General features: G+C 31.7%; 1 protein-coding gene across 1 annotated transcript; it reads left to right on the top strand.

Moving 5' to 3' along the window:
- LOC132639262 (protein MAIN-LIKE 2-like) lies at positions 1-24,324 on the top strand. The gene is made up of 4 exons (XM_060355723.1): positions 1-182; positions 22,476-23,073; positions 23,637-23,726; positions 24,274-24,324. The coding sequence occupies exons 1-4, from the start codon at positions 1-3 to the stop codon at positions 24,322-24,324; spliced, it is 921 nt and encodes a 306-aa protein (XP_060211706.1).
- The last annotated feature ends 245 nt before the right edge of the window (positions 24,325-24,569 follow it).

The raw sequence follows: 24,569 nt of genomic DNA, 5'->3' as shown, positions 1-24,569 counted from the left end.
ATGCAAGGAACTTGTTGGGATGTACTCAAACTAGAAGCCCGATATAGCCTCCTTCAGGTAGATGGGTCTGGAGGGGGATCTATGCAGGTCAAAAAGATCCCTACATCTGAGAATCCTTCGGATATGTTGACCAAGGTGGTACCAAGAGACGAGTTCGAGCTATGCAAGGAACTTGTCGGGATGTACTCAAACTAGAAGCCCGATATAGCCTCCTTCAGGTAGATGGGTCTGGAGGGGGAGATTTGTGGGGTCCAAACCTATTTACAGGAAGTTGTTTTTCTTCCTTTTAGTATGAGATTTTCAATGGTGTGCAGATTTGGTTGATTGGCCAAAGATATATTCAGACTGCAAGTGAAGACTTTTGATAAAAGTGATGTCATTGATGACATAAGGAGGAGAAATTCATTCCTATAAATAAGCAGCTTATGGTTCATTCGAAATACACCAAAAATCTTAGACAATACATCTGAGTGAGAGCAAAGTGAGGTATACCATAGACTGTGTAAGAAAACAGTCTGTGAAGAAAAATAGAGTGTGAATGATATTGTAGTGAGGTGGAAAAATCAAAAGAGTGTTATTTCTTTTGAGGGTGTAGTGGTCTTAGGAGTATTTGTACTCGTTACTACACAGTGTAAAATTCCTTGCTATAGTAATATCAGTTGCTCCTCTTGGCCGTGGTTTTTCCCTTATTCAGAAGGGTTTCCACGTAAAATTCCGGTGTCATTATTGCTTCATTTTATTCTTGCTGACTTAACCATAACTTAGTGTTCCGCGTTTATCACTAATACTGTGAATATTATTTTTGCGGGTCTATTTTATTCCCAACAAAATGATGCACTTGGTAAATGATAGCACACAAATTAACAGTTATAACAAAGTAGACTTTCTGTTTTCTTAGCTTAGACAGTTAACTTGGATAGGTTAGAGTGCATAGTTTATATAGACACCTCAAATGATTCAAGGGATCAATCAGGGCAGTCAATCCATCTCTTTTTTCTTGTATTTCTGCAAAGTGATGTTTCCTGGCCAACCTATCCAAGTTGTGTTTGGGTTAATGACCCGCACATTTACTTCATTTTAATCTGTCCATTTCAGTCCATCTAAAAAATTAATTTGATTTGACTAAATATGTAGCTCAAAGTGACCCAACATAAATTTTGTCAACATTTTTTTTTTTTGTTGGTTTGATAGTTATGCGTAGCCTTAGTAAAGAAAAAAAAAAACCGTTTTATTAGAGTTTCATTTGGTAAATAAACAAATACATTAAAATTTGATAAGAGTTGGAAGTTGAGTTATGATCCATTGTTTAGCCTATTTTGATCCAACTCATGTCAACCCAAGTAAATGACCTATCTATTTATTAACTTACTCCCATTTGGTGTAACACCAGGCGCTGATAAGTATTTACCGTCTATTTGACTCATTTCAAAATCAATTTAACCGCCCATTTTCCCCTAACCAAATGGAAGTAGATCGATTATTGCGCATATTTTGCCATGATGCTCATGAGTAGCTTATCTTTCATTGAATTTCCTTTTCTAACTAGATTTTATTCCAAATATGTGATCATAAAGCTCACATACACTAAGTATATCATCGGTGTTAGCTTTTAGTTCGCTATTTCGATCATGATTTTTCTACCTCGGAAGGAAACACACTTCCCTTTTGAGCCAGTTATGGGCGAAGAGGGATTCAAATCCTCGACACTGTGGTTTGTAGCCATATGCTCTAATTCTCTAAGCTATAGGACACATGCCCTAATCTATCATGACATAACTCGAGTTCATTATTAGAAAAAGTATGCAGGATCTGTGTGGAGGACGTATGATCAAAAATCTCAATAGCAAAAGTGAACTTGGTCTTTGATCACAATTAGACTTGGTCTTTTGATCGCATGATCCATTAAGAAGGCAAAGAAAGGCATCCCATCCCAACAAATTAGGAATGTGAAGGCATCTTAAATTGACTTAGCTAGAATTTGCCACCACATTTTCTTGTGAACACACATTCGCTTATATCTTTTTTATTTACATACACACACATATATGACATGCCATTTCTCTCTATTTTGAATAAGTGTGATGTTCGGGCAACTTTATATTACATGCAAATCGATTAATTTCACGGAAGCAGCATAGGTACCGATAACTTTGTCGACCAAAGTTCAGACGTTTAGGAAGAAATTATATACAGAGTATTATTTTTTGTTTCTGCTGAAATTTGAATTTAAAATCTCATGATTGTCAACCCATTTTATCACCACCAGGCACGCCATATATATGTATGGCATTACTCAGGCTAAGAAAATACTAATTGGGTTAACGTCTCATTTCGACCTAATTTTATAGATGTGCAGTAATATTATACACCTATACATGGGAGTTCTAAATCATCCCAAAATGATTTCTCTCGAGGCAAATTTTGTCTTTATCAAAAAGTTAAAAGTCATTTATAGTAACACTGCGTTATTTACTTTGAATTTTATGTAATATCTTTATACGTTTTTCGTCTTCAGCTGTTATTTTTGTATATTAATTCTACAAGTAGTTATTGAATAACAATCTCAAACTTTCTTCTCTTCTTTTTTGGTATAAGGTTTATGGTCAGGCAAGATGGAACATGGAGCACTAACCTTTTTATATTGTTAAAGATCTGCATTATTACTATTTTGATCATAGAAAAGTGAAGCATGCGAGGAATTTCACGCGTAATAATTTAGTTAGATGAATAATTTTCAAAAAAGAGTAATAATACCTGTGAGACTGCATAATTGCTTCTATCATTATTATTGTTAGTACTACAACTATACTACTTATTAGCCAAACTAAAAGCAGGAAAAGGGATTGTAAAGATCTTTCCTATTTAAAGCTACAAATAAAATATTTCCTTCTAATCACCGGCTTGATCTGTTTCTACCTTTTTATTTTTTATTTATTATACTTGTAAATTAGAAAAGTCTCTGTTCATGGTGACCTGATCAAGCCTTTGCATAACAATCTAAAAACCAAGAGAAGGTATAAGGTGGGTCATTTTTTTTAGACTGGTAACATAAGGTTTAAGGTGGGGTCATATGTCTCGGATTTAATTGTTTGAACCTCGAGAATCGGGAAAAATTCTTATAGGATAATGGACCTTGCTCGACACGAATCCGAATTAGTTAGAACACTAAAGTGAGTACTGAACGCCTGACGTCAAATAGCAAAACAAAAGGTGGGCAACAGATTCAAATATAAGCCACATTTATTGTAGAAAACTGGTACTGCGTAGTAAGATCATAAGTCACATTTTACTTTCCCTTTTTTTAGAAGTTTAATTCCATGGGATTATTGCAAATGAATACTCTCTGTGTGCTTATTTACAAAAAACACTGTTGCCTTTTAGACAATAGTCTCGCGGTTAATGTTTTGTAGTTTTAAAGTTATATGGAGTTCTCCAATTATTTTAGAAGAGAAGTCATCTATTAATAGTTGTGATCAAATTAAATATTGCCATTATAAAAATAGGGTAGATTTATGTTTATTGACTAACGACAGAATTGGCAACACGTTGGTCTTTTCGTTAAGAAAATAATCAAATTTATCCTTGAATTATGCGAAACAATCCAAATTTTACATGAATTTTGCGAAATAGTCAAGATTTGACTATTATTTTTTTCAGCTACTTTCATCTTCACCACTTTCCTAAGTTATCATTTTACCTCGCCAAAAAAACCACGATAGTCAGATTCAGCTCAGTGAAAATGACTTTGATCAAAGTCGAAGATAACGCTCGGGTAGCACGTTCCGGGCCTGCTTCTAATTCGTCCCGAACTTGATATTCAGGTAATTGATGGTTTTTGCTCTAGAGTCGAGTAAAGTGGTCAGATGTCATAAGCTTCATAGTTCAACCGGTTTCAAGAAATTCAGGATCCACTACGAGAGTTACATATTCACATACGTAACAGACGCAATGTGCAAATAATGATCGTGCAATGGACAGTTGAATACAGAAAAAAAACGTTACCTAGGTCAGCCATAAATACACCTCCTTCCCTCACTTGTATCCGGTCTGATTTTCATCACTACTACTGATAAACATTTGATTGTAACGAGCAAGCTCTTTTTTCTCTGGTCAAGCTGCCTGACCTTTCAATTGGAGTCACTTAAATAAATACACCTTTACTCTTTTGTTTCATTTTCCTTGAGTTCATAGTTCTTTACTTATTTTATCATAGACAAGTTCATAGCATCAAGAGGTTAATAATTGTCATTATAATCTATTTACCCTTGACCCTTAATACAAATTCAATTGTTAATCTTAGTCTCGATCAGATTTTTGGTTAAACAATTTAGAAGTTGAATTCCGTGCACCTGAGTATGTTTTAGATTTATACGGTCCATATGGAGCTCTAATATCGATATTGGTGGTAAGAAGGATTTGCGATGGAGTTTCAAACAGAGTTGTGAATTTAGTTCGGCGGTACAATTAATATCATTGTTTGAGATCGATTTGGGCTGCTTGAGAGTGGTTAACTTGAGCTTGGGGATATATAACTAACCATTGGAAGTTCTGAGTGTTGAAGAAGACAGTGATGTTGTCGCTAGAACAATAGCCCTGTTCTTCAAAGTTCATCGACAAATCCATATGTTAAACACATATGTCATTAGTCAATAAGGATAAATCTAGCCCATATTGATATGATAAGGGTAGATCTAACCCCAACTACCGCTGGAGGACAATTTTGGACCATTTTACAAAGTTCAAGAACAAATTTGATCCTTTTCTCATTAGAAAAACATTTTAAATGTCGTTCTTGTATGTCCAGTTTTCAAAATAATAGGAAAAAATCGTGTTAGTTAAAAAACTGAAGTAAAAGTGAGAAATAGAATATGAGTTTCTAATTCATGGCGTACGATTTTCTTATTTTTTTTATCAAGAAAAGCATGTTTTTCTAAATAATACTCCCCGTCCCAATTTATATGATGTAGTTTGAATAGGCACAGAATTTAAAAAATAAATGAAGACTTTTGAATTTTGTAGTCTAAAACAAGCCAAAAATATTTGTGTGGTTATAAATCATCTTGTTAAGCTTAAAAGTCAAAGTTTAAAGTTAAATTATTGTCAAATAAGGAAATGTGTCGTTCTTTTTGAGACTGACTAAAAAGAAAAATGTGTCATATAAATTAGGACAGTGAGAATATACACTTAAACCTTTTGGTTTCGTTACAAGTAGCTTTTGAGAAAGTCATGGAAACGTTACGCTATTCTGTAGAATGTCAATAGCATTTAATTAAGTTATTGCTTTGATAACATTTTCCAGGAATTTGCTCACTGATTCTAATCTCATATCTCCCATAATTTAATTCTCAATAGTGAGTTTTGTATTATTTATTTTCGATATTTTCTTAAATTTAAGGTAAACTCTATCTGTAAAAATGTATTTGTTCCACGTCAAATGATTGTCTTATCTTTAAGATTATTTTTCATAAATATTGTAAATTTAATATTCATAAATTTTCATCTAGTTAAATTTCTAATGTGATTTATCAATGTCTAAATATTACTTCCTATAAATGACCGAATTTTTAGTTAAGTTAACCCTTAACAGAAAATAAACTCACACAGATAAATTTGACATTTGTAAGACTTGTGGATACCACATAAGTATTTGACAATGATATTGACTTTTAAGAATGGAGCCTATAAAGTTGAGTGACGGCCAAATATTCCTGATTGCTATTGATTATTAGGGATCAGATTTAAACTCTCAGGGACCATTTTTTCAGCTGTAAATTGTTATCTTCTTGGGGTAAAGGTCTAATTTACTCGTGAAGTATTCGTTTTTCTTACATCTTTCCTCTATTTACCTTTCAATCCATGAAAGTCCCGCACTATTAATTGTGTTGCATATTTGTCCCTCTCTAACGATTATCTTGCTTGGCTATGACATTTACCATGGTGGAGTCACGTAGACAAACAAGAGATTCAAATTTACTCCTAAACTATCAATTATTTTTATTTGCAATTGAAAATGTCTAAATATACGCCCAAACAATTATAAACTACAATGAAAGTCCCGCACTATTAATTTCGTTGCATATTTAAAATATACATCATGAACAATTGAAAATGTCTAAGTATACGCCGAAAAATTGATCAAGGTCTTAACACTTCAAATTTATCCCTATGGGCTTTCACCAAATCAGCCAAAGTTAAACCAAGTTTTCTATGATGGAAAATCGTTAGTGGAAGAGCATATTTCAGTAAAAGTAATGATTTTTAAGGAACTAATGGTACGTACTACTCCATACATTTTTACTTCTTCAATTTCATAAATCAAGAGATAATTTATCATTTCATATATGCTTATTTTATCCTTATTATTAATTATTGGGTTGGAAACTTTAAGAATTGTTAGTGGTTGTACAACTTTTAAAATATATTTGATTGATTTCAATTATTTAGATGAATTATAATAATTAAGGGTGATAACTCCGTCCGTTCACTTTTACTTGTCCACTATAGATTTTGCACACTCCTTAAGAAATAATAAATGAAGTGCATAATTTACCATGATACTCATATTAATTGGAGCATATTTTTAATGGACTTGAAAAATGATTTGAAATGAGTAATTAATACTATAAGTAAAACAGGAAAAAAGAAATTGTCTTCTTTTGACATGCTAAAAGTGAAAATGTATTTTTAAAATACTGAACAAGTAAAAATAAACGGAGGGAGTGATAAAATTATCATTTTATTTATTGTTCTTTAAGGGTGTGTAAATTCAAACATGAATAAGTAAAAATGAACGGAGGAGGTATTAAATAAATCGCAAACATTAATGGTATGTTTTTGGATCATTTTTCTTTAATTTTGTGTGCCGTGGAGGGCAATCCTTTCAAGCTTTAGCTCACTATCAAAAATCAAAGAATAGAGGAAATTGAAAGGACATCACCAGAAAACTTTGGTTTATCATGATTCCTTTGGCCCAAATAGTGGTTCCAAATCCTAGATTCTTTCTTACTGTAAAGTCACTTTTAAGGGACTAGGAAAAAAACAGTAGAGCTTTATTGAATTATGAACCTCATAGACCTATGCTTTTCCAAGAAAAGCTATCACAAAACACACTTTTGGACAACTGTTTCTCTTTTCAAACTTGGCACCCCATTAATTTTGTCATTGTCTGTTATGGACCATTCTGATTCGATAAGATTGGAATATCACTACCACTATACACCCATCTCAAACTAATTCTACGTGGACCATGTTGTCACAATCCTTGCTCCTGCAGTGATCAAGATTTTTTGGAAAGTATCATGATCATCCAATAAAAAGGTATTAATTACTTAAAATGAATAATTTGAAGAATTATTGATTCCAATAATCGATTGCAGAGTTGATGGTTATTGGTTTTGTAGCTCATTACATATATTTTTAAGTTGTATGCATTCTTTCGTAAGAAATCGATAAAACGTAATATAAAAGATACTTATTAGATTATTTGCTTCTATTTAAATTATAACTAATCATAAAACATAATTTCACTCTATTTTTCATGCGACCCATCAAGACAAGCACCATTTAGATCCTTTTGTCACATATTATATATCTTTGACTAAATATTGGTTTAGAATGCTTTGTTAAAAGAATAAAGAAGGATTTAGTAGTATACATCTCCAAGTTTAGGGAACTAATTAAGTTTCAAGAAACCCCTAATTTCTAAAAGAGAGCGGTGGCCTTGTGTTTGTGTTTGGGGGGGGGGGGGGGGGGGGGGGGTATAAAGACAGCATTGTCCCTGTCAAATGTCTATTTTATGTTATGATCGGGTCAAGGATACACCGTGAATAGTTGTGGTGGAATGAACAAGATCTCCAACTTTAATTAGAGGTCTAAGATTTGAGTCCTGAATGTGAAAAAAATCTTAGTAGAAAGCACTTTCCCACTTAGGGCCTGTTTGGAAAGCCACCTGGTAATTGGAATTGGTGTAATTACTACTCTAGTAATTACACAGCCTACAACGACCTGTTTGTTTGTCATAACGTAATTACAGTGTAATTACAAGTGTGCTGTTTGGTTGCACAAGTGTAATTACACAGTTAGTTTAATTTAAAAATAAAATTTAATTATAAAATATTTAAAATTAATATTTAAAAAATATTTGCCTTTATAAATGATATTGAATTAGTTATTTAATAACACATTGTTTCTTGAAAATATGTTAATTAATAATCATATATTTGTAACTAATATTGTAAAAAATAATTGATATATATTTTTCAAATTATTAATATTTAATTTTAATTAATTATAAAACTTAAAAGAAGTTTTTTTTTGTGACAACGTCATGGTTTGGATGTTTGACAAAAAAAAATTATAAATATAATGCCATAACATTATTCAAATGTTTGACATAAAAAAATCCATCAAATGTAATTGAAAAATAAACAACATGCAATGTGAAAGCAAATAACTTAAAATTCAAAATATAACCTAAATTCAAAATCCAAAAGAAAAAGTTTAACATAATAACTCTTATGTCAAATTCCAACATTACATAAGTAAGTTCCAACGTAACTTAAGTAAATAATTCAAAAGAAAGGGAAAATATAAATCTATAACCTCATTCACAACGAAATTCTACTTTAATAACGTCACTCGTTATATGACAAGTTTGTTAATGACTTATTCTTTCCAATATTAAGAGGTGTAGTTTCAAAAATTAGAATAATAACACGGTTATACTAAATGAATGAAAAAAAATACGAGCAATTACATGAAACCACAAGAAGTAAAGGTTGGAATGAGAACAAAGGAAATGAAAAATAAATAATATAAAAAAAATACATTTTAAAAAATAAAAATAATTATAAAGTAAAAATAAAAAAGAAATTAAAATAATAGAAATAAAAAATAAATTAAAAAAAAAAAACTAAAAGGTAACCCTGTAATTACACCAAATTCTCAACCCCCTCACCCCTTGAGAATTGGAGAGTGTAATTACACCCTCTCAATTACACCGAATTCCCACGTAACTGTGTAATTACTTGATCAAACAAACAGGTCAAACTGTATAATTACACCAAATTCCAATTACATGGGTGGCTTTCCAAACAGGCCCTTAGTAAATTTCACCGATGTAAATGCGAATTAATAGAAATCCCAATACAAATATCAAATACCAAATGGAACTAAAAAAAGAAAAGGTCAAGGGTACACTTAACCTATCAGGAAACCTTCATAGTATATAGAGTACCCTACAAAAACGAAGGTGGGGAGAACTTGTGTAGATCAATTGACACATACATTATTTGATTATGAATGATTTCGATCTATTAGCTGGCTTGTAGGATCCATAAAAAAGGAAAAAAACCATTATTAGAGTTGGAATTGTGCGTTAGAGCATTTAATGCTGTTTTTTGGCAGATCATTTTATAACAACAAATGTTAGCAACATCCCATCCCATAAGGGGCTTGGAGGACTACGTGGCACAATTAGGATTTGAAGTTTACAAATTTGGGATTTTAATTCTTTTAAATTTACTGAATTCTAAATTAATAATTTATACATATATAATAGATTTCTTAAGACGAATACAGGGTTTCGAACGAGCAACCCCCTCTAATTTAATAACAATTTTATTTCTAATTTTGTGAACAAGATACTTTTTTTTTAAGATTGAGATATCCTATTCTGAATATATATAATTAATAATTTAAGGACTAAATATAAATACTAAATGATTAAGACTTTGTGTACTGTCAACATCTAAATGGGTATAATTTGTCATTATTTACAACTAACAAAGATAATCTTCAAATATACAAGAATAATTAAATATTATATTCACAAATATTTTTTTTTTTTTAAATTACATGATACTGTAAAGAATGTTAGTTTAATGAATCACACTAAAAGCTAGTGGCAGTGATATATGTGGAGATCTTGGCAAAGGTAATTTTGTTTTGATGGTTAGTAGTGGTTATGCAGAGGTAGCCAGAGGTGAGGTGCGGAGGTAGCTAGGATGGTGGTTTGCAGTGGAAGATAGTGTTGGAGGCAATGACGGCGCCATAAATTTTGCTTAGGGCGTTCAAGATTATATAAATGCAATGTCTTTTTGACTTGGATATGCAATATTTTTGTAAATGCATTATAATTATTTTGTGACGAAGGGTGTTCAACTGACCACCCTTCGATCTATGTAGCTACGCCACTAGTTGGTGGAAATATTTGGTAGTGATGGCCGAATGTGGAGGTAGTCAACAATAGTGGAGGTGATTCGCATTATCGGGAGGTGGTTGGTCGTGCTGATTGTAACTTTGTAAGGGTGGCTATGGAGATAGTTGGTGGCAGTGTGTTTGCTAGTAGTGATTGTATAGTATAGTGGTAAAATGGTATATTCACATTATCCCAAAGGGGACTGCCATTTAATAATTTCAAGACTAATCGATACAAGATTCAAATGAATCAGGCTTATTCAGAGTAAATAAATAATTGAAAAGGAAAAAGGTAATGCATTAAAGGGTTGAGATCTGAATGATTGAGATTTAATTAAACACATCCTTTTGAATTACAAAACACATAATGTGACCATACCCCTTATTGCTAGTAGACATGGGATCTTCTTAATGGCTATATGGTTTAGCAGTAGTTTTAGTCCACCTCTGTGGAGACACAAAGACCCTGTTTGGCGCAGACATGTCAAATGAAATCAACCTGCAAAATTCCCAAATGTTAGTTATTTAACATGATTGCTATTGGGAATCGACTTTCCCCTACCCTATTATGTAAACCTCCTCTAAGTCGGTAGATGATAGAACAAGTCCTCTTGAGGAAACATTCAAGCACACAGTTCCGTTAGGGAGAGTGACTTATCTTTTTAATCAAAGTAACTATTGACATGTCATTTTGCCCCAATTTATGCTTTGTGTATAGTCATTGGCTAGAGTACTGTGTTCTTGGCTTTAGTCGCACTATCAATCATATATTTTTTATTAACCAAATAAACGACAAATCATACATCCGTATGGGTCCAGTGGTCAGTGAAGTGGGTTGAGCACCATAAGATTTCAGGTTTATTTTCAAGCAGAGAAAAAACACTAGGTGAGTTTTTTCCATCTGTTTTAGTCTTGGTAAACAAATTCCAAAAGTTCTGTATCATTAAAAGTGTCACTACACGTTAATTTATAGGTAACTTTTTTCTAGCTACTAATGCGTGACGTTATTCGCACATCCAATAATCATCATCTCGAACTAAATTTTACATGACTCATCACTTGGTGAGCTTATATGGAGATTAAATCTATGTCACTCAGATTAGTCAAGCATTTATGTCCACTAAAGCCGATTGGCTTGTTCTTTTGTGTATGCGCCTCCAAAGCTACACATAAATGTAGTAAACGGGCCAATAGATGGACAAGATATTAAGCTGGTTCCATGCCATCACTTTGTCATCTCCATACTCGTCTTTATGAACTATAGGCTCTGATATCAGTTGATGGCTAAAACAATCTAAAAATGATTTTAACATGATGTGATATTGTCGAGTCAAGGCAATACGGTTTTCCCCAAAAGCATCACGCCGTTAAGAATATTACTGCACCTTATATGTAATTTCTTTTTCTTTTCAGCTATCAATATGAGACTTTATCCGCACATCCAACACTCTCGTTTCTCATCGAACCCACAACCTATTTATATTACTGCGTTCACAATTTATTATGTGTACATATTTAGTGGAAATCTCAATAAAAATACATGATCTAATAAATTACTGGGTTTCATGAGTTGTACACGAAATCTCAATAAAAATACATGATCTAATAAATTATTGGGTTTCATGAGTTGTACATCAACCTCTGGATTAATACATAAACAGGCCTTTAAACTTGGCCTCAGCTAGCAAGTATGCCCTCCAACTTTAGGTGTGCACAAATAGGCACCTCAATTTGTATAAAATTGAACAAGTAAACACAAATGCTAATGTGACATTGACTTGGCAGATAAATTTTGGAGGTGTCACGTCAGTGCCACATCAACATTCATGTTTATGTGTTCAACTTTATACAAATTGAGATGTCTTCTTGTGCACACCCAAAGTTGGAGGGTATACTTGTCAGCTAAGACCAAGTTTGAGAGTCTGTTTATATATTATGCCTTTGCCTTTCAAAATCCAGTACAATGTCTAAATTTTGGATTTGAATCCATAAAAAGTTTCAAATTTATAATTCTAACCATTTGTAAATACTGCACATAAAAAATAGACGTTTGTACATGTATTTGACCAAAAACTCTGCCAAAATTTCTTTCGAATGAACCTCGAACTTGTAAGCAGTGCTCTGCTTATGTATGCTTCTGTTTGAAACAGGAAATAAACAGTTAAACAATGAGAAAGCTAGTACCATAATATTTAGATATTGAGGTGATTGAATCATGTATCCATTTGATAACACTGAAAACCAAGCCTTTTTGTTTTGTTGGAACTGGAAAGTCAATACATCCTATCGAAAACCAAATTGAGGGTACATAAATAAAATTATTAATATATACATTAAACAATTGACACTTGCATATTTGATAAGATTTGAACTTCTTGGTTGTAGCCTTGTAGGCCTTAGCTTTTGCTGGTTGAGCTGGGTCGATCAAGAAGTCATATAGTAGTAATTACCTATATATATATATATATATATATATATATATATATATATATATATATATATATATATATATATTTGGTAAAATTATTGTCATGTGATCAGGAGATCACGGGTTCGAGTCATGAAAATAGTCTCTTTCAGTAATGCAAGGTAAGGCTGCGTACAAAAGATTCTTGTGGCCCGACCTTTCCCCGATCCCCGCGCATAGCGAAAGCTTGGTGCACCGAGCTATTCTTATGTTATTGAGTGTCATATTAATGAAATATTAAAATGAATTTGGAAAAGAGTTAAGGATCAAAAACACACCCCAAGTATCACTTTCTTTTAGTTTCCTACCTGAACTATCAAGTGTGAGAGTTTTCTACCTAAACTATCACCAATTAGTTTGCAAAACACACCTCAACTATCAGTTGTTAACATTTCCTGCCTAAACTGTCACCAACAAATTTGCAAAACACCCCTCAAAAGTGATAGCTTAGGTGTTTTTTGCCAACTAGTTTGTGATAGTTCTGGTAGGAAAAACGAACAACTGATAGTTGAAGTGTGTTTTACAAACTAATTGATATTAGTTTAGGTAGGAAACTCATACCTGATAGTTCACGTAGAAAACTAAAAAAAATATGATACTTGAGGTGTGTTTTTTATCATTATCTCGTTGGAAAATAATCAATTTTTCATTTGAAAGTAAGATTTGGACTTACAAACTATATTGAAAGTACAACCAGCTACTACCTATTCACATTTTAATTTATTAAGCAGATTATGGATTCACTTTCCCAGCTCATGAATCATGATGACATGGAAGAATGTTGAAGACTAACTTAGAGTTAAAAACCTAAATTGTTGAGGATTTGGTATCCTCTTGTTTCTTTAATTGATATTTAAATATATTTTGTAGTCAAATTTACATAGAAATATAAGTTAAATAGTGTATAGTCAAAGTAGCTTCGCACTATTATATAAATATAAATATAGATGTTAGTTAGCTATTTTCGGTTTGAAGAATATTAAGAGGTGTGTTGAGATTATAAGTGAATTATTTTTTCTTAGGTCATTGTATCTTCAAAGAACCTAGTAAAAAGTAATGAATTAAGTGTTAATAGCAGCTAGAATAAATGTATGCTATGAATTTAATCTTGTATTGAAATTCAGGGACAGGCTTGCTCACTTTGCTACTTAACAATACAACAAAATGAGAGGGATAAAATGTACAACTATCACCTATTTCAAGTCTCCCAATTAATGGCTTAGTTCAAAAATATGGGAACATTGTCTATGTCCAACAATGACGTAGTCTTCTTTATCTAATCTTTGATATGTATTAAAGTTATTGCATTTGGTTTTATCACTTGTCTGTGACTTGAGTTTATATAGGTTAATTTTCTTAATCTTTTCTGCTGCTTCCCTTATGACTTATTTTTTCATTATTTCTGATCTATAGACCGTACATATATATGTGTGTACTTTCATCCTCATACATTTTCAAAAAATTATAAGTTATTTACGAGTTAATTTTATAGATGATTACTTAACTTTTATTTTACCGCATTAAAGTCATTAAACTATTTTTTTATAATAAAAAGGTTACTCAACTTTCTCTATGTATGAGAAAGTCATTAAACTACTTTTTGTAAGATAAAAGTCTTTTAACCTTACTTAAATATTGCATAAAGTCAATAGGAGGAAACAAATGAGATATTTTCCACGATATTTATGTCATATTGAGTGACATTTTTTCTTATAAGAAATTCTTTAGCGGCATTTTATGATACTTGGGCAAAGTTAATAAAAAAAACAGTTTCGTGATATTGATGTTGTTAAGAAATTGAGCGACCATCCGTAAAATTACCTTGTTCTTAAGGGAAAACCGAACAACAAATTGAAAATTTACCCTCCTTTTGTACTTGATTTGTAATAAAAGCTGTAATCGTCGAGAAATAATTCCACTAAATAACACCTAATCAAAATCATGATTATTAAATGGAATACGACAATTCCTCTAGGAAGAATTGAATTAACAGGAAGCAAAATGAAATAGCTAAAAATAGTGTGAACTGGAAAACTTCTTTTTTTTTTTTTTTTTTTTTTTTAATTTTGGCAGATTCAAAAGCACATGATAAAAAAATAAAGAAATCATTTCGTTATGATTTGAGGATCTTGAACAAATATGGCTAACCCGTGAGAATTCAGTTACATGATCACGACAAATAATTAAATAAATAAAATTAAGTTATGATGTTGAGGTATGCTTTAATATAATTAAATAATGCATCTTTATATTGAATTTATTTCTCCAAAAAATGTACCTAAACCATGTTCCTTAAATGTACCTAAACCATGTTCCTTAAATAATTCTTTTTTAATAAAACAATTAGTTTTTCCTGTGAAATAATGTTTCTGCCGGGTCAATTTCCTACAGTTGCGTGTGACTCTGTTATGGGGTACTAAAACCATTTTTGGTGTACAAATTAATTTTTTTTCAAACAATCAAGCATATGAATTGATGCTCATCAAAGAAATATCTTCTTTTTTTTTTAGTTGGTTTATAATTATTAAAATTTGTAACCTGAATTTTGAATGTTTAGGGATGTATTTACCAATTTACGTTGAATGATATAAGTATTCCAAATGTAAAATGGTCCATGATTGCTTCAACAAATTTTCTTGGAATAAATACCAGTATTCATCAGAATCATATAGATGATGAAGTTCTGACTTTTGCGTTGTAACGTTGGCATAGATGTTTTATATTTGCCATCCTTATAGAATTTTAATTTTGGTGACAATTTTCTTATTAAAATAAGTTTACTCATATGACAATTATAAGATAAAGAATGTCGTAAGAATATCAAGTTATCAACTTTTAGAACACAAATTGATTTCCTTGTAAATACATCTGATAACACAAAAGAACCATTAAATAATTGGCTTATTTTGGCCAAGTATTATTTTCTTTTTGTAACGAATTTGTTCACATACAACAATGAAGATATGTGACAAATAGATAGTGGCTTTTCGGGCAAAATGTTGGGGAAAATTTAAATTATTTTTGAAAAATATGATTTTGGCTTCTAAAGTTTAATTTTTTTTTATATAACATAAAGTAAAAGAAGAATGTCAGAAGATAATGGAAAGCACAATAACTGAACAAAATAAAAGGAATTCATTCTTCTAAGTCTTGTGATGATAGGGGGTTATGAGTACCAAACAGACAGAATAGAAAGGATTTCAAGAAGTTTCAAGTCCGAGTTTCATATTTCCACGCATAAAAGACTATTTTCATGCATAAAATACTCACAAATTGTTTTTAAAAAAAAAACTAAACTATTCAAATACATTTCAGCTTCTACAAACTTTAAAATGAATATTTCAAAAAGTTTTTTCCCAAATATTGTCCAAACTACCATGTAAATAGCGACGATAATGTCTTAGAATCTTTGAACTTACAAATTTTAAAACTATGAATAATTGTTGAAGCTGGTCACCAGTGGCAGAGCCAGGATTTATGTCAAGAGGTTTCAAAAATATAAAAAAGCCATAAATGAAGAAGCTAACGGGGTTCAACATCTACTATATATACATAAAAAATAATTTTTACCTTGTATATACAGTGTAATTTTTCACCGAAGGGAGTTCGGATAAACCCCTGGGCTCTTACTAGGTCTGCCACTGCTGGTCACATAGTTGGCAAACAAGAATAACTTGAGGGTAATTTAGATCTTGCAAATTATGAGACAGCTGAAATTGGGTAGCAAAAAGAAACCAATTTTATTGGGGTCTCAACTATATGGATTAATAAACTCCTTGACGATTGAGCAATATGATCATTTTAGTTATATTTTATTTTTCTTCTTTATGTCTTAAAAAAGCTCGACCTTACGCCAAACAAAGCACAATTCGGATGCATAAAATCATCATTCTAGTCAGGAAAAATGGTCAAATTAACTTATCTACTTTAAATATTAGTCACATTCATCTCCACTATATAATGTGGCCAACTTTACGTTTACCATTAATAAAGTTTTTGAAATTACCCTCAAACCTAAAGAATTCTCCCAATTCTTAAATTTCTTATAGTGGGAAAAAATGCAGTAATCATAATTGAAGGTCATAATCTGACATTTTAGAAATAAAACTATTAAACAGTTGAATATGTAAGAATGACATAAAAACAAAATGAATGCTTTAAACAAAATTAAATAGGTGAAGTAAAATTTCTATACTTTCACCAATACAAGTATCAGGGATCAAGGAAATTTGAAGCTCCACAATTAAATATTCAATGAAGCAAAATGATGCTTGGAAAATCAAAAGAAAATACTAAGGAACTAAAAAGAGACGTGTGAAAATACCCAGCTCATTTCCAGCATAAATTTGACATTTTAAAGATTTTTATTATCCTATTCAAAAAGATGATGGAGTATTATTTTTTAAACCCAAAATTTAGAGCGTAAAGTAAATATTACTCTTTAGATCAATACAAGTTTCATTAAAATAAAGTTCTTTGGAGAAACAATTTCAGACAGTACTCCAAAACTTGTAAATAAAAAATAAAAATAGAAAAATCACTAGTCGCACAAAATGTGGAGTCCGGAACCAAAATGGCTCCAAAAAAAACATTTTGAACCAAAATGCCCCAACAAAAAAAAAAGTTACTAAAGTACCTATAGCGCAGTATTTTACTGCGCTATAGCACTAACGGAGACGGACCCGTTAAGTCCTATAACGCAGTAAAATATGCGCTATACGGAATACGATGCAAAGTATAACGCATGATTTTACTGCGTTATAGGACTTAACGGGTCCGTCTCCGTTAGTGCTATAGCGCAGTAAAATACTGCGCTATAGGTACTTTAGTAACTTTTTTTTTTGTTGAGGCATTTTGATTCAAAATATTTTTTTAGAGCCATTTTAGTTCCTGACTCCAAAATGTGAACATCACATTATTGAACGACTAATGGGGAAGTGAGACATGACCAATTTTCCAAATCAAAGTTTTCCCTGTTTCCTAGTCTATTCATACGGACAAATCTACTTTCTGGGAAACAACATCCGCCGTCCAAATTTCCTTTAAAAATACACGATTTCTGTATCATTATTCTCTCCCATTAAATTGAAATTACTTATCTTATGGATGATAACAAATATTCCACCCGATCACTTTTATTTATTCATTTTTAATTTTACACACCCCTTAAGAATTAAAAAATGCATAATTTACCAATATATTTATATTTTGAAGTGAGTAATTAATACTATGGGTAAAATGAAAAAAAAAATTGTCTTGTTTTTATATGATAAAAGTAACAAGTACAAGTAAAAATTTATTTTTAGAATACTGGACAAGTAAAAATGAATGGAGGGAGTAATAATAATAATAAGAAGTTGCTGACTGCAAATAGTTATATTTAATAATCTTCAGAAAAGCGTTTAAACGCGAAATTCCATCTCGAACCATTTTTCTGCAACTTTCAAATCTCAATTTTTACTTCTAAAAATAAACTACAATATTCTTTAAATTCTACTGTAAAACTTAAACAAGCAGCTCATCAAAGTATTTACATTATATATATAAGGTCACAAATTATTTTTTATATTTATATAATAAGTGTTGAATCTTTTTGACTTCTCGAGTATTTACGTCTTATATTTTAAATTCTCTAGTGAAAGTTCAAATTTCGCCACTGGAATCCATATAACCAACGTGACAGTCCATTTGGAGTAAAAAGGACAGAAGGTTTGTAAAAAAATTATACATCCAATTTACATTGGTAGATTAATGTTTTGGCTTCTTGCCAAAATAAAAAGGTAAACCTAATTTTGTTTCTTTGTTTTAATACGGAAAATATGCTTGAGAAACAAATAGCAAACAACAAATTAGTCACCATCAAAAAATATGGTGCAGCGGATGTGGATGCTCTTTCCTTAATCAGGAAGTTTCGAATTCGAGTCCTGGCTGCCATTTAATAATTTCAAGACTAATCGATACAAGATTCAAATGAATCAGGCTTATTCAGAGTAAATAAATAATTGAAAAGGAAAAAAGTAATGCATTAATGGGTTGAGATCTGAATGATTGAGATTTAATTAAACACATCCTTTTAAATTACAAAACACATAATGTGACCATACCCCTTATTGCTAGTAGACATGGGATCTTCTTAATGGCTATATAGTTTAGCAGTAGTTTTAGTCCACCTCTGTGGAGACACAAAGACCCTGTTTGGCGCAGACATGTCAAATGAAATCAACCTGCAAAATTCCCAAATGTTAGTTATTTAACATGATTGCTATTGGGAATCGACTTTCCCCTACCCTATTATGTAAACCTCCTCTAAGTCGGTAGATGATAGAACAAGTCCTCTTGAGGAAACATTCAAGCACACTGTTCCGTTAGGGAGAGTGACTTATCTTTTTAATCAAAGTAAATATTGACATGTCATTTTGGTTCCCCAATTTATGCTTTGTGTATAGTCATTGGCTAGAGTACTGTGTTCTTGGCTTTAGTCGCACTATCAATAATATATTTTTTATTAACCAAATAAACGACAAACCATGCACCCGTACGGCTCAGTGGTCAGTGAAGTGGGTTGAGCACCATGAGATCTCAGGTTTATTTTCCAGCAGAGACAAAACACTAGGTGAGTTTTTTCCATCTATTTTAGCCTTGGTAAACAAATTCCAAAAGGTCTCGTATCATTCAAAGTGTCACTACACCTTAATTTATAGGTAACTTTTTTCTAGCTACCAATGCGTGACGTTATTCGCACATCCAATAATCATCATCTCGAACTAAATTTTACATGACTCATCACTTGGTGAGCTTATATGGAGATTAAATCTATGTCACTCAGATTAGTCAAGCATTTATGTCCACCAAAGCCGATTGGCTTGTTCTTTTGTGTATGCGCCTCCAAAGCTACACATAAATGTAGTAAACGGGCCAATAGACGGACACGATATTAAGCTGGTTCCATGTCATCACTTTGTCATCTCCATACTCGTCTTTATGAACTATAGGCTCTGATATCAATTGATGGCTAAAACAATCTAAAAATGATCTTAACATGATGTGATATTGTCGAGTCAAGGCAATACGGTTTTCCCCAAAAGCATCACGCCGTTAAGAATATCACTGCACCTTATATGTAATTTCTTTTTCTTTTCAGCTATCAATATGGGACTTTATCCGCACATCCAACATTCTCGTTTCTCATCGAACCCACAACCTATTTATATTACTGCGTTCACAATTTATTATGTGTACATATTTAGTGGAAATCTCAATAAAAATACATGATCTAATAAATTACTGGGTTTCATGAGTTGTACATCAACCTCTGGATTAATACATAAACATGCCTTCAAACTTGGCCTCAGCTAGCAAGTATGCCCTCCAACTTTAGGTGTGCACAAACAGGCACCTCAATTTGTATAAAATTGAACAAGTAAACACAAATGCTAATGTGGCACTGACTTGGCACATAAATTTTGGAGGTGCCACATCAACATTCATGTTTGTGTGTTCAACTTTATACAAGTTGAGGTGTCTGCTTGTGCACACCCAAAGTTGGAGGGCATACTTGTCAGCTAAGACCAAGTTTGAGGGTTTGTTTATGTATTATGCCTTTGCCTTTCAAAATCCATTACAATGTCTAAATTTTGGATTTGAAACCATAAAAAAGTTTCAAATTTATAATTCTAACAATTTGTAAATATTGCACATAAAAAATAGACGTTTGTACATGCATTTGACCAAAAACTCTGTCAAAATTTCTTTCGAATGAACCTCGAACTTGTAAGCAGTACTCTGCTTATGTATGGAGTCCGGAGCTAAAATGGCTTGTTTTTGGAGCTAATAGCCCAAAATAGGATGGGTTGTTTTTTATAACAAAATGGGTATTTCATTGGTTATCCAACGAAATACTCACAATCAACACTATTCCGGTCCGGAATTATTTGTTGCATTTCGCTACACTTGTAGCGAAATGTAACAAATAATTTTATTTTATTTTTGCATTTCGTTGGTATATGAACGAAATAGCATTTTTTTAATTTTTTTTTGTATTTCGTTTATTAAAAAATGAAATATGAATTTTTTTTATTTCGTTCATATAAAAACGAAATAGGAATTTTTTTTTTTTTGTATTTCGTTGGTATATAAACGAAATAGGATAAATATTTTATTTTTTTTAGTATTTCGTTTATAAAAAAATGAAATATGAATTTTTTTTTATTTCGTTTATATAAAAACGAAATAGGAAAATATAATTATTATTTTTTGTATTCCGTTGGTATATGAATGAAATAGGATAATTTTTTTTTTTTTTGTATTTCGTTTATATAAAAACGAAATAGGAAAATAATAAAAAAAAAATTGCATTTCGTTTATATTCCAACAAAATAGGAAATTATAATTTATTTTTTTGCATTTCGTTTATATTCCAAAGAAATAGGAATTTTTTTTTTATTTCGTTCATACCCTTTTTCTGCTCTCCACTTTTACCCTAAATTATTTTACCTTATCCTCTCCATTCTCCATTCTCCCTTCTCCATTCTCTGTTCTTCCTCTACCTCCATTCTTCCTCTTCTTCCGTTCTTCATTCTTTTCTTCTTTTTCTACTAATCCTATCACAAGGATTCCTCAACTTTTGCTCCATAATCTTCTTCAAATTGAGGTGATTTATTAATTTTATAAGTTTTTACATATATTTTTTGATTTAGTCATTATAAATTAGTTCACATTTATTTTTTTGATTTATTTATATCTTATACTTAGTGTAGTAGACTATAATAAAGAAAACAAAAGTTACAGGTTTAATTAATCAATAGTTGGTAATTTTAGTCGTTGCTTCAATTAAAAAAAAACTTTAAAAAATGTTGGTAGAGTTTATTGGTCAACGAATTACAATTAAAATACTAAAAAGATCGTCGAAGCTACTGATTAAAAAGGTCTAAATTTATATTATAAAATGTTCTTTTAGTTAGTCATTTTCATAGAACAACATTTAAAAAAAAGATGAAGAAATTGTGAGGAAAGTAAGATTGTTAAATATAACATAAAGATATTTGTATCATTTATTGGGTCATTTTCTATGTTCAAATTGTGACTAGTCATTGGAGATTATTTTCTGTTGATAAGCATGAAGAATTTTTACTTTTCAAATTAAAAGTATAAGATCAAGAAACTGTGAGGAAGTTGGATTTGTTTTTGAAGATAATAGACAAAAATAGCATGTCCTTTTTTTTTAATACCAAAATGAGTATTTCGTTGGATAACTAACGAAATACTGTTCCGATCCGGTAAAAAAAAAATTAACTGTGCTTGCATCCCCTCTCTAGTCATATGGTTTGTTTTAAATAGAAAAGAAGTAGTTATATGTAAGATGAATACTATTATGGCAATTAATTATGAGCTTAACCAAAAGTTTAATTACATTTCGTTGACCACATAAGGAACTGCAATTATTTTTTGACAGTTGTACTCTTATTAATTTTTTTCCTTTTCTCACGTGATAATATATCTTATAGTTTGACCTTTATTGACTTTCCTATTGAATATATAGTAAACAATTGTGTAATGTGTTGTAAATTATTCTAACAGCAGTGGCTTGGTGTTGCAATGCTATAGATATGGATCGCCCTAAAGTCACTGTACATCCAAGTCCAGAAAACTATGATTTATTAATACTCCAGCAATAGCATCGATCCCAGGCTGTGTAGGATGGAAAATTGACTGGACAGAACGAGTGTTTAACTATACGTCATGCGAATCATGAATTCTGGAATCACGTGAGGCAATACCCTTTACATAATCGCATCCTTAATTACTTTGAGAGGTGTGGATTTGGGGGAGTTTTAGCAGTAGCTAATGTGCAGTATGATGAAGGAATCATCACTGCACTTATTGAGAGATGGCGTCCAAAGACGCATACATTTCATATGTGGACTGGCGAATGTGCCATCACACTGCAAGATGTCGAGGTGTTATATGGCATTCCCGTGGATGGCCACCCATTGGTGCAGAGAAATGTTAAAAATATAACTAAATCAACGTGGCGGGAATTGATGTACGACCTTACTGGTTGGTTGCCCGGAGAAGAAGAAATTATAGGTAATAGCTTGTTGGTAATAACACAATTATCTAATCATTTGGAAACCTTGATTGCCAAGAATGATATTATTGATGAACACACAGATGAGGCTGAGGTACAAAAGAGGGTCAGGTTGTACCTGCTTTGGTCGATTGGTGCCACTATATTCCCTGATAATACTGGTTCAAAGCTTAGTTTACACTTTTTGCTCGACATAATAGACCTTGATGCAATAGGCGGGAAAGCTTGGGGAGCAACAGCATTATCATACTTGTACAATTGTCTATGTCGTGCTTCGATAGCTAATAGCCGTGCTGTTTGTGGATTTATTACTTTGTTACAGGTACGTGAATTTCAATATTATATTGCTCTACTTCAGTAGAAATAAGAGATCAAGCAGCATTCTTATAACCACCATTACCCAAATTTTGAAAAATGAAATTAGGAACCGAAAGTTGAGCTTTATTATAAACACTAAATGCACCACCATATATAATGCAATCTGGATTATTAATATTTGTATATATATCTAAATGTCAGCTAACAATATTTCCTTGAGTTATGACGCTAACAATTTAAAAGTATTGCTTGATACACGTTTAAATAGTCAACTTCTCTGCTATCTTTTAAATAATATTTTAGATTTCCTAGTGTTATAATTTGTATAATAAATCATTAAAAATTATAATATTGTCGAATGACTTGCACGACAATATTAGCGCATTATCGGAACTCAACCATAACAACACAATTTTCATGTATATTTTCGGGTTATTTTATTTAATTCAAAAAATATTTATATATTTAAATTTACTTATACTGGTTTGGGCTTGGGAGCGAATAATCCCGATGTAGCCATTACTTCGTCCTCCAAGAGTAAATGAACGAGATATTGTATTTGCGCAGAACTGGACTCGTAGTGGAGTTTGTGAAAGCGAGGCACTTGCTGTGCTAGTAGTTTGTAGGGATGTTTTAGACAACATAACTGATGATCAGGTATTTTTCCTTTTAAATTTTTTTGATAAGAAATGTGAAAAATATAACAACAATAGAGTTTTTATAGATTTGTTCATTTTTTGCTAACTCGTACTGTGATAATAGGTTGATTTTGTTTTAATTTGTTATAGCTAATTTGCTACAACTTGCTACCGGTAGTGATATTTTTTATTAGCTTTTCTTCTTTTAGGTTTGTTTTAATGGCTAGAAGGTTACTAAACTATTTTATTTTGTTTTTATTTCCATCAAAATCCATTATGGAATTTTCAAGTTAGCCTGTTCTTGTTATGCTTTGGAACTGAATAAAAAAGAAAGTGCTCCTAGCAAGGATTTGGTCAGGATACGCTTTCTACTATTGAGTATTTTTTATTCTTCATTTGCACGGTTTGGAAATGATAAAATTTTGTGTATTTAGAAGGAAGCAAATTGCTTGAATGTTCTAATCTTTACTTAACTGAAAATGCATAATGGATGTTTGTTGTAATGAGAAAGTGTATAATTTGTATTATAAATTATAAATGACTGTATAATATTTTTGCTATCATAGTTTGTATGGGAACCTTATACAGAGGCCATCAATGATGGACTTCCGGAGTGATGCCGACGTGGTCAAGACATTTGGATGGCGCAGTTGCCACTCATTTGTGGGATCTACCGAGAGTGGTACATGGCGGGTCGGATCAACCGACAATTTGGTAGGGAGCAGTCTGTTCCGGGACCACTCCCCTCATATAGACCATTTCATTTTTCACTGGACAAGCGGTTTAGGATAAGTCAGGAGATGGGGGAAAAATTTGAGCAAGCTGAATATTTATGGGAACGCCGTCGGGAATTAATAGTTGA

This window comes from Lycium barbarum, chromosome 5, assembly GCF_019175385.1.
Source record: "Lycium barbarum isolate Lr01 chromosome 5, ASM1917538v2, whole genome shotgun sequence".
In the NCBI taxonomy this organism is placed as follows: Eukaryota; Viridiplantae; Streptophyta; class Magnoliopsida; order Solanales; family Solanaceae; genus Lycium; species Lycium barbarum.
Note: the sequence above shows the minus strand (reverse complement) of the source record. Positions and strands in the feature narration are given on the sequence as shown.

What these genes read in the sequence shown, in the direction of transcription:
- LOC132639262 (XM_060355723.1), top strand. Translation starts at nt 1, where the DNA reads ATGCAAGGAACTTGTTGGGATGTACTCAAACTAGAAGCCCGATATAGC. An exon ending in TGCAAGGAACTTGTCGGGAT is followed by an intron (nt 183 to 22,475) that starts GTACTCAAACTA and finishes TTACTTTGAGAG; the next exon opens with GTGTGGATTTGGGGGAGTTT. An exon ending in ACAACATAACTGATGATCAG is followed by an intron (nt 23,727 to 24,273) that starts GTATTTTTCCTT and finishes TTGCTATCATAG; the next exon opens with TTTGTATGGGAACCTTATAC.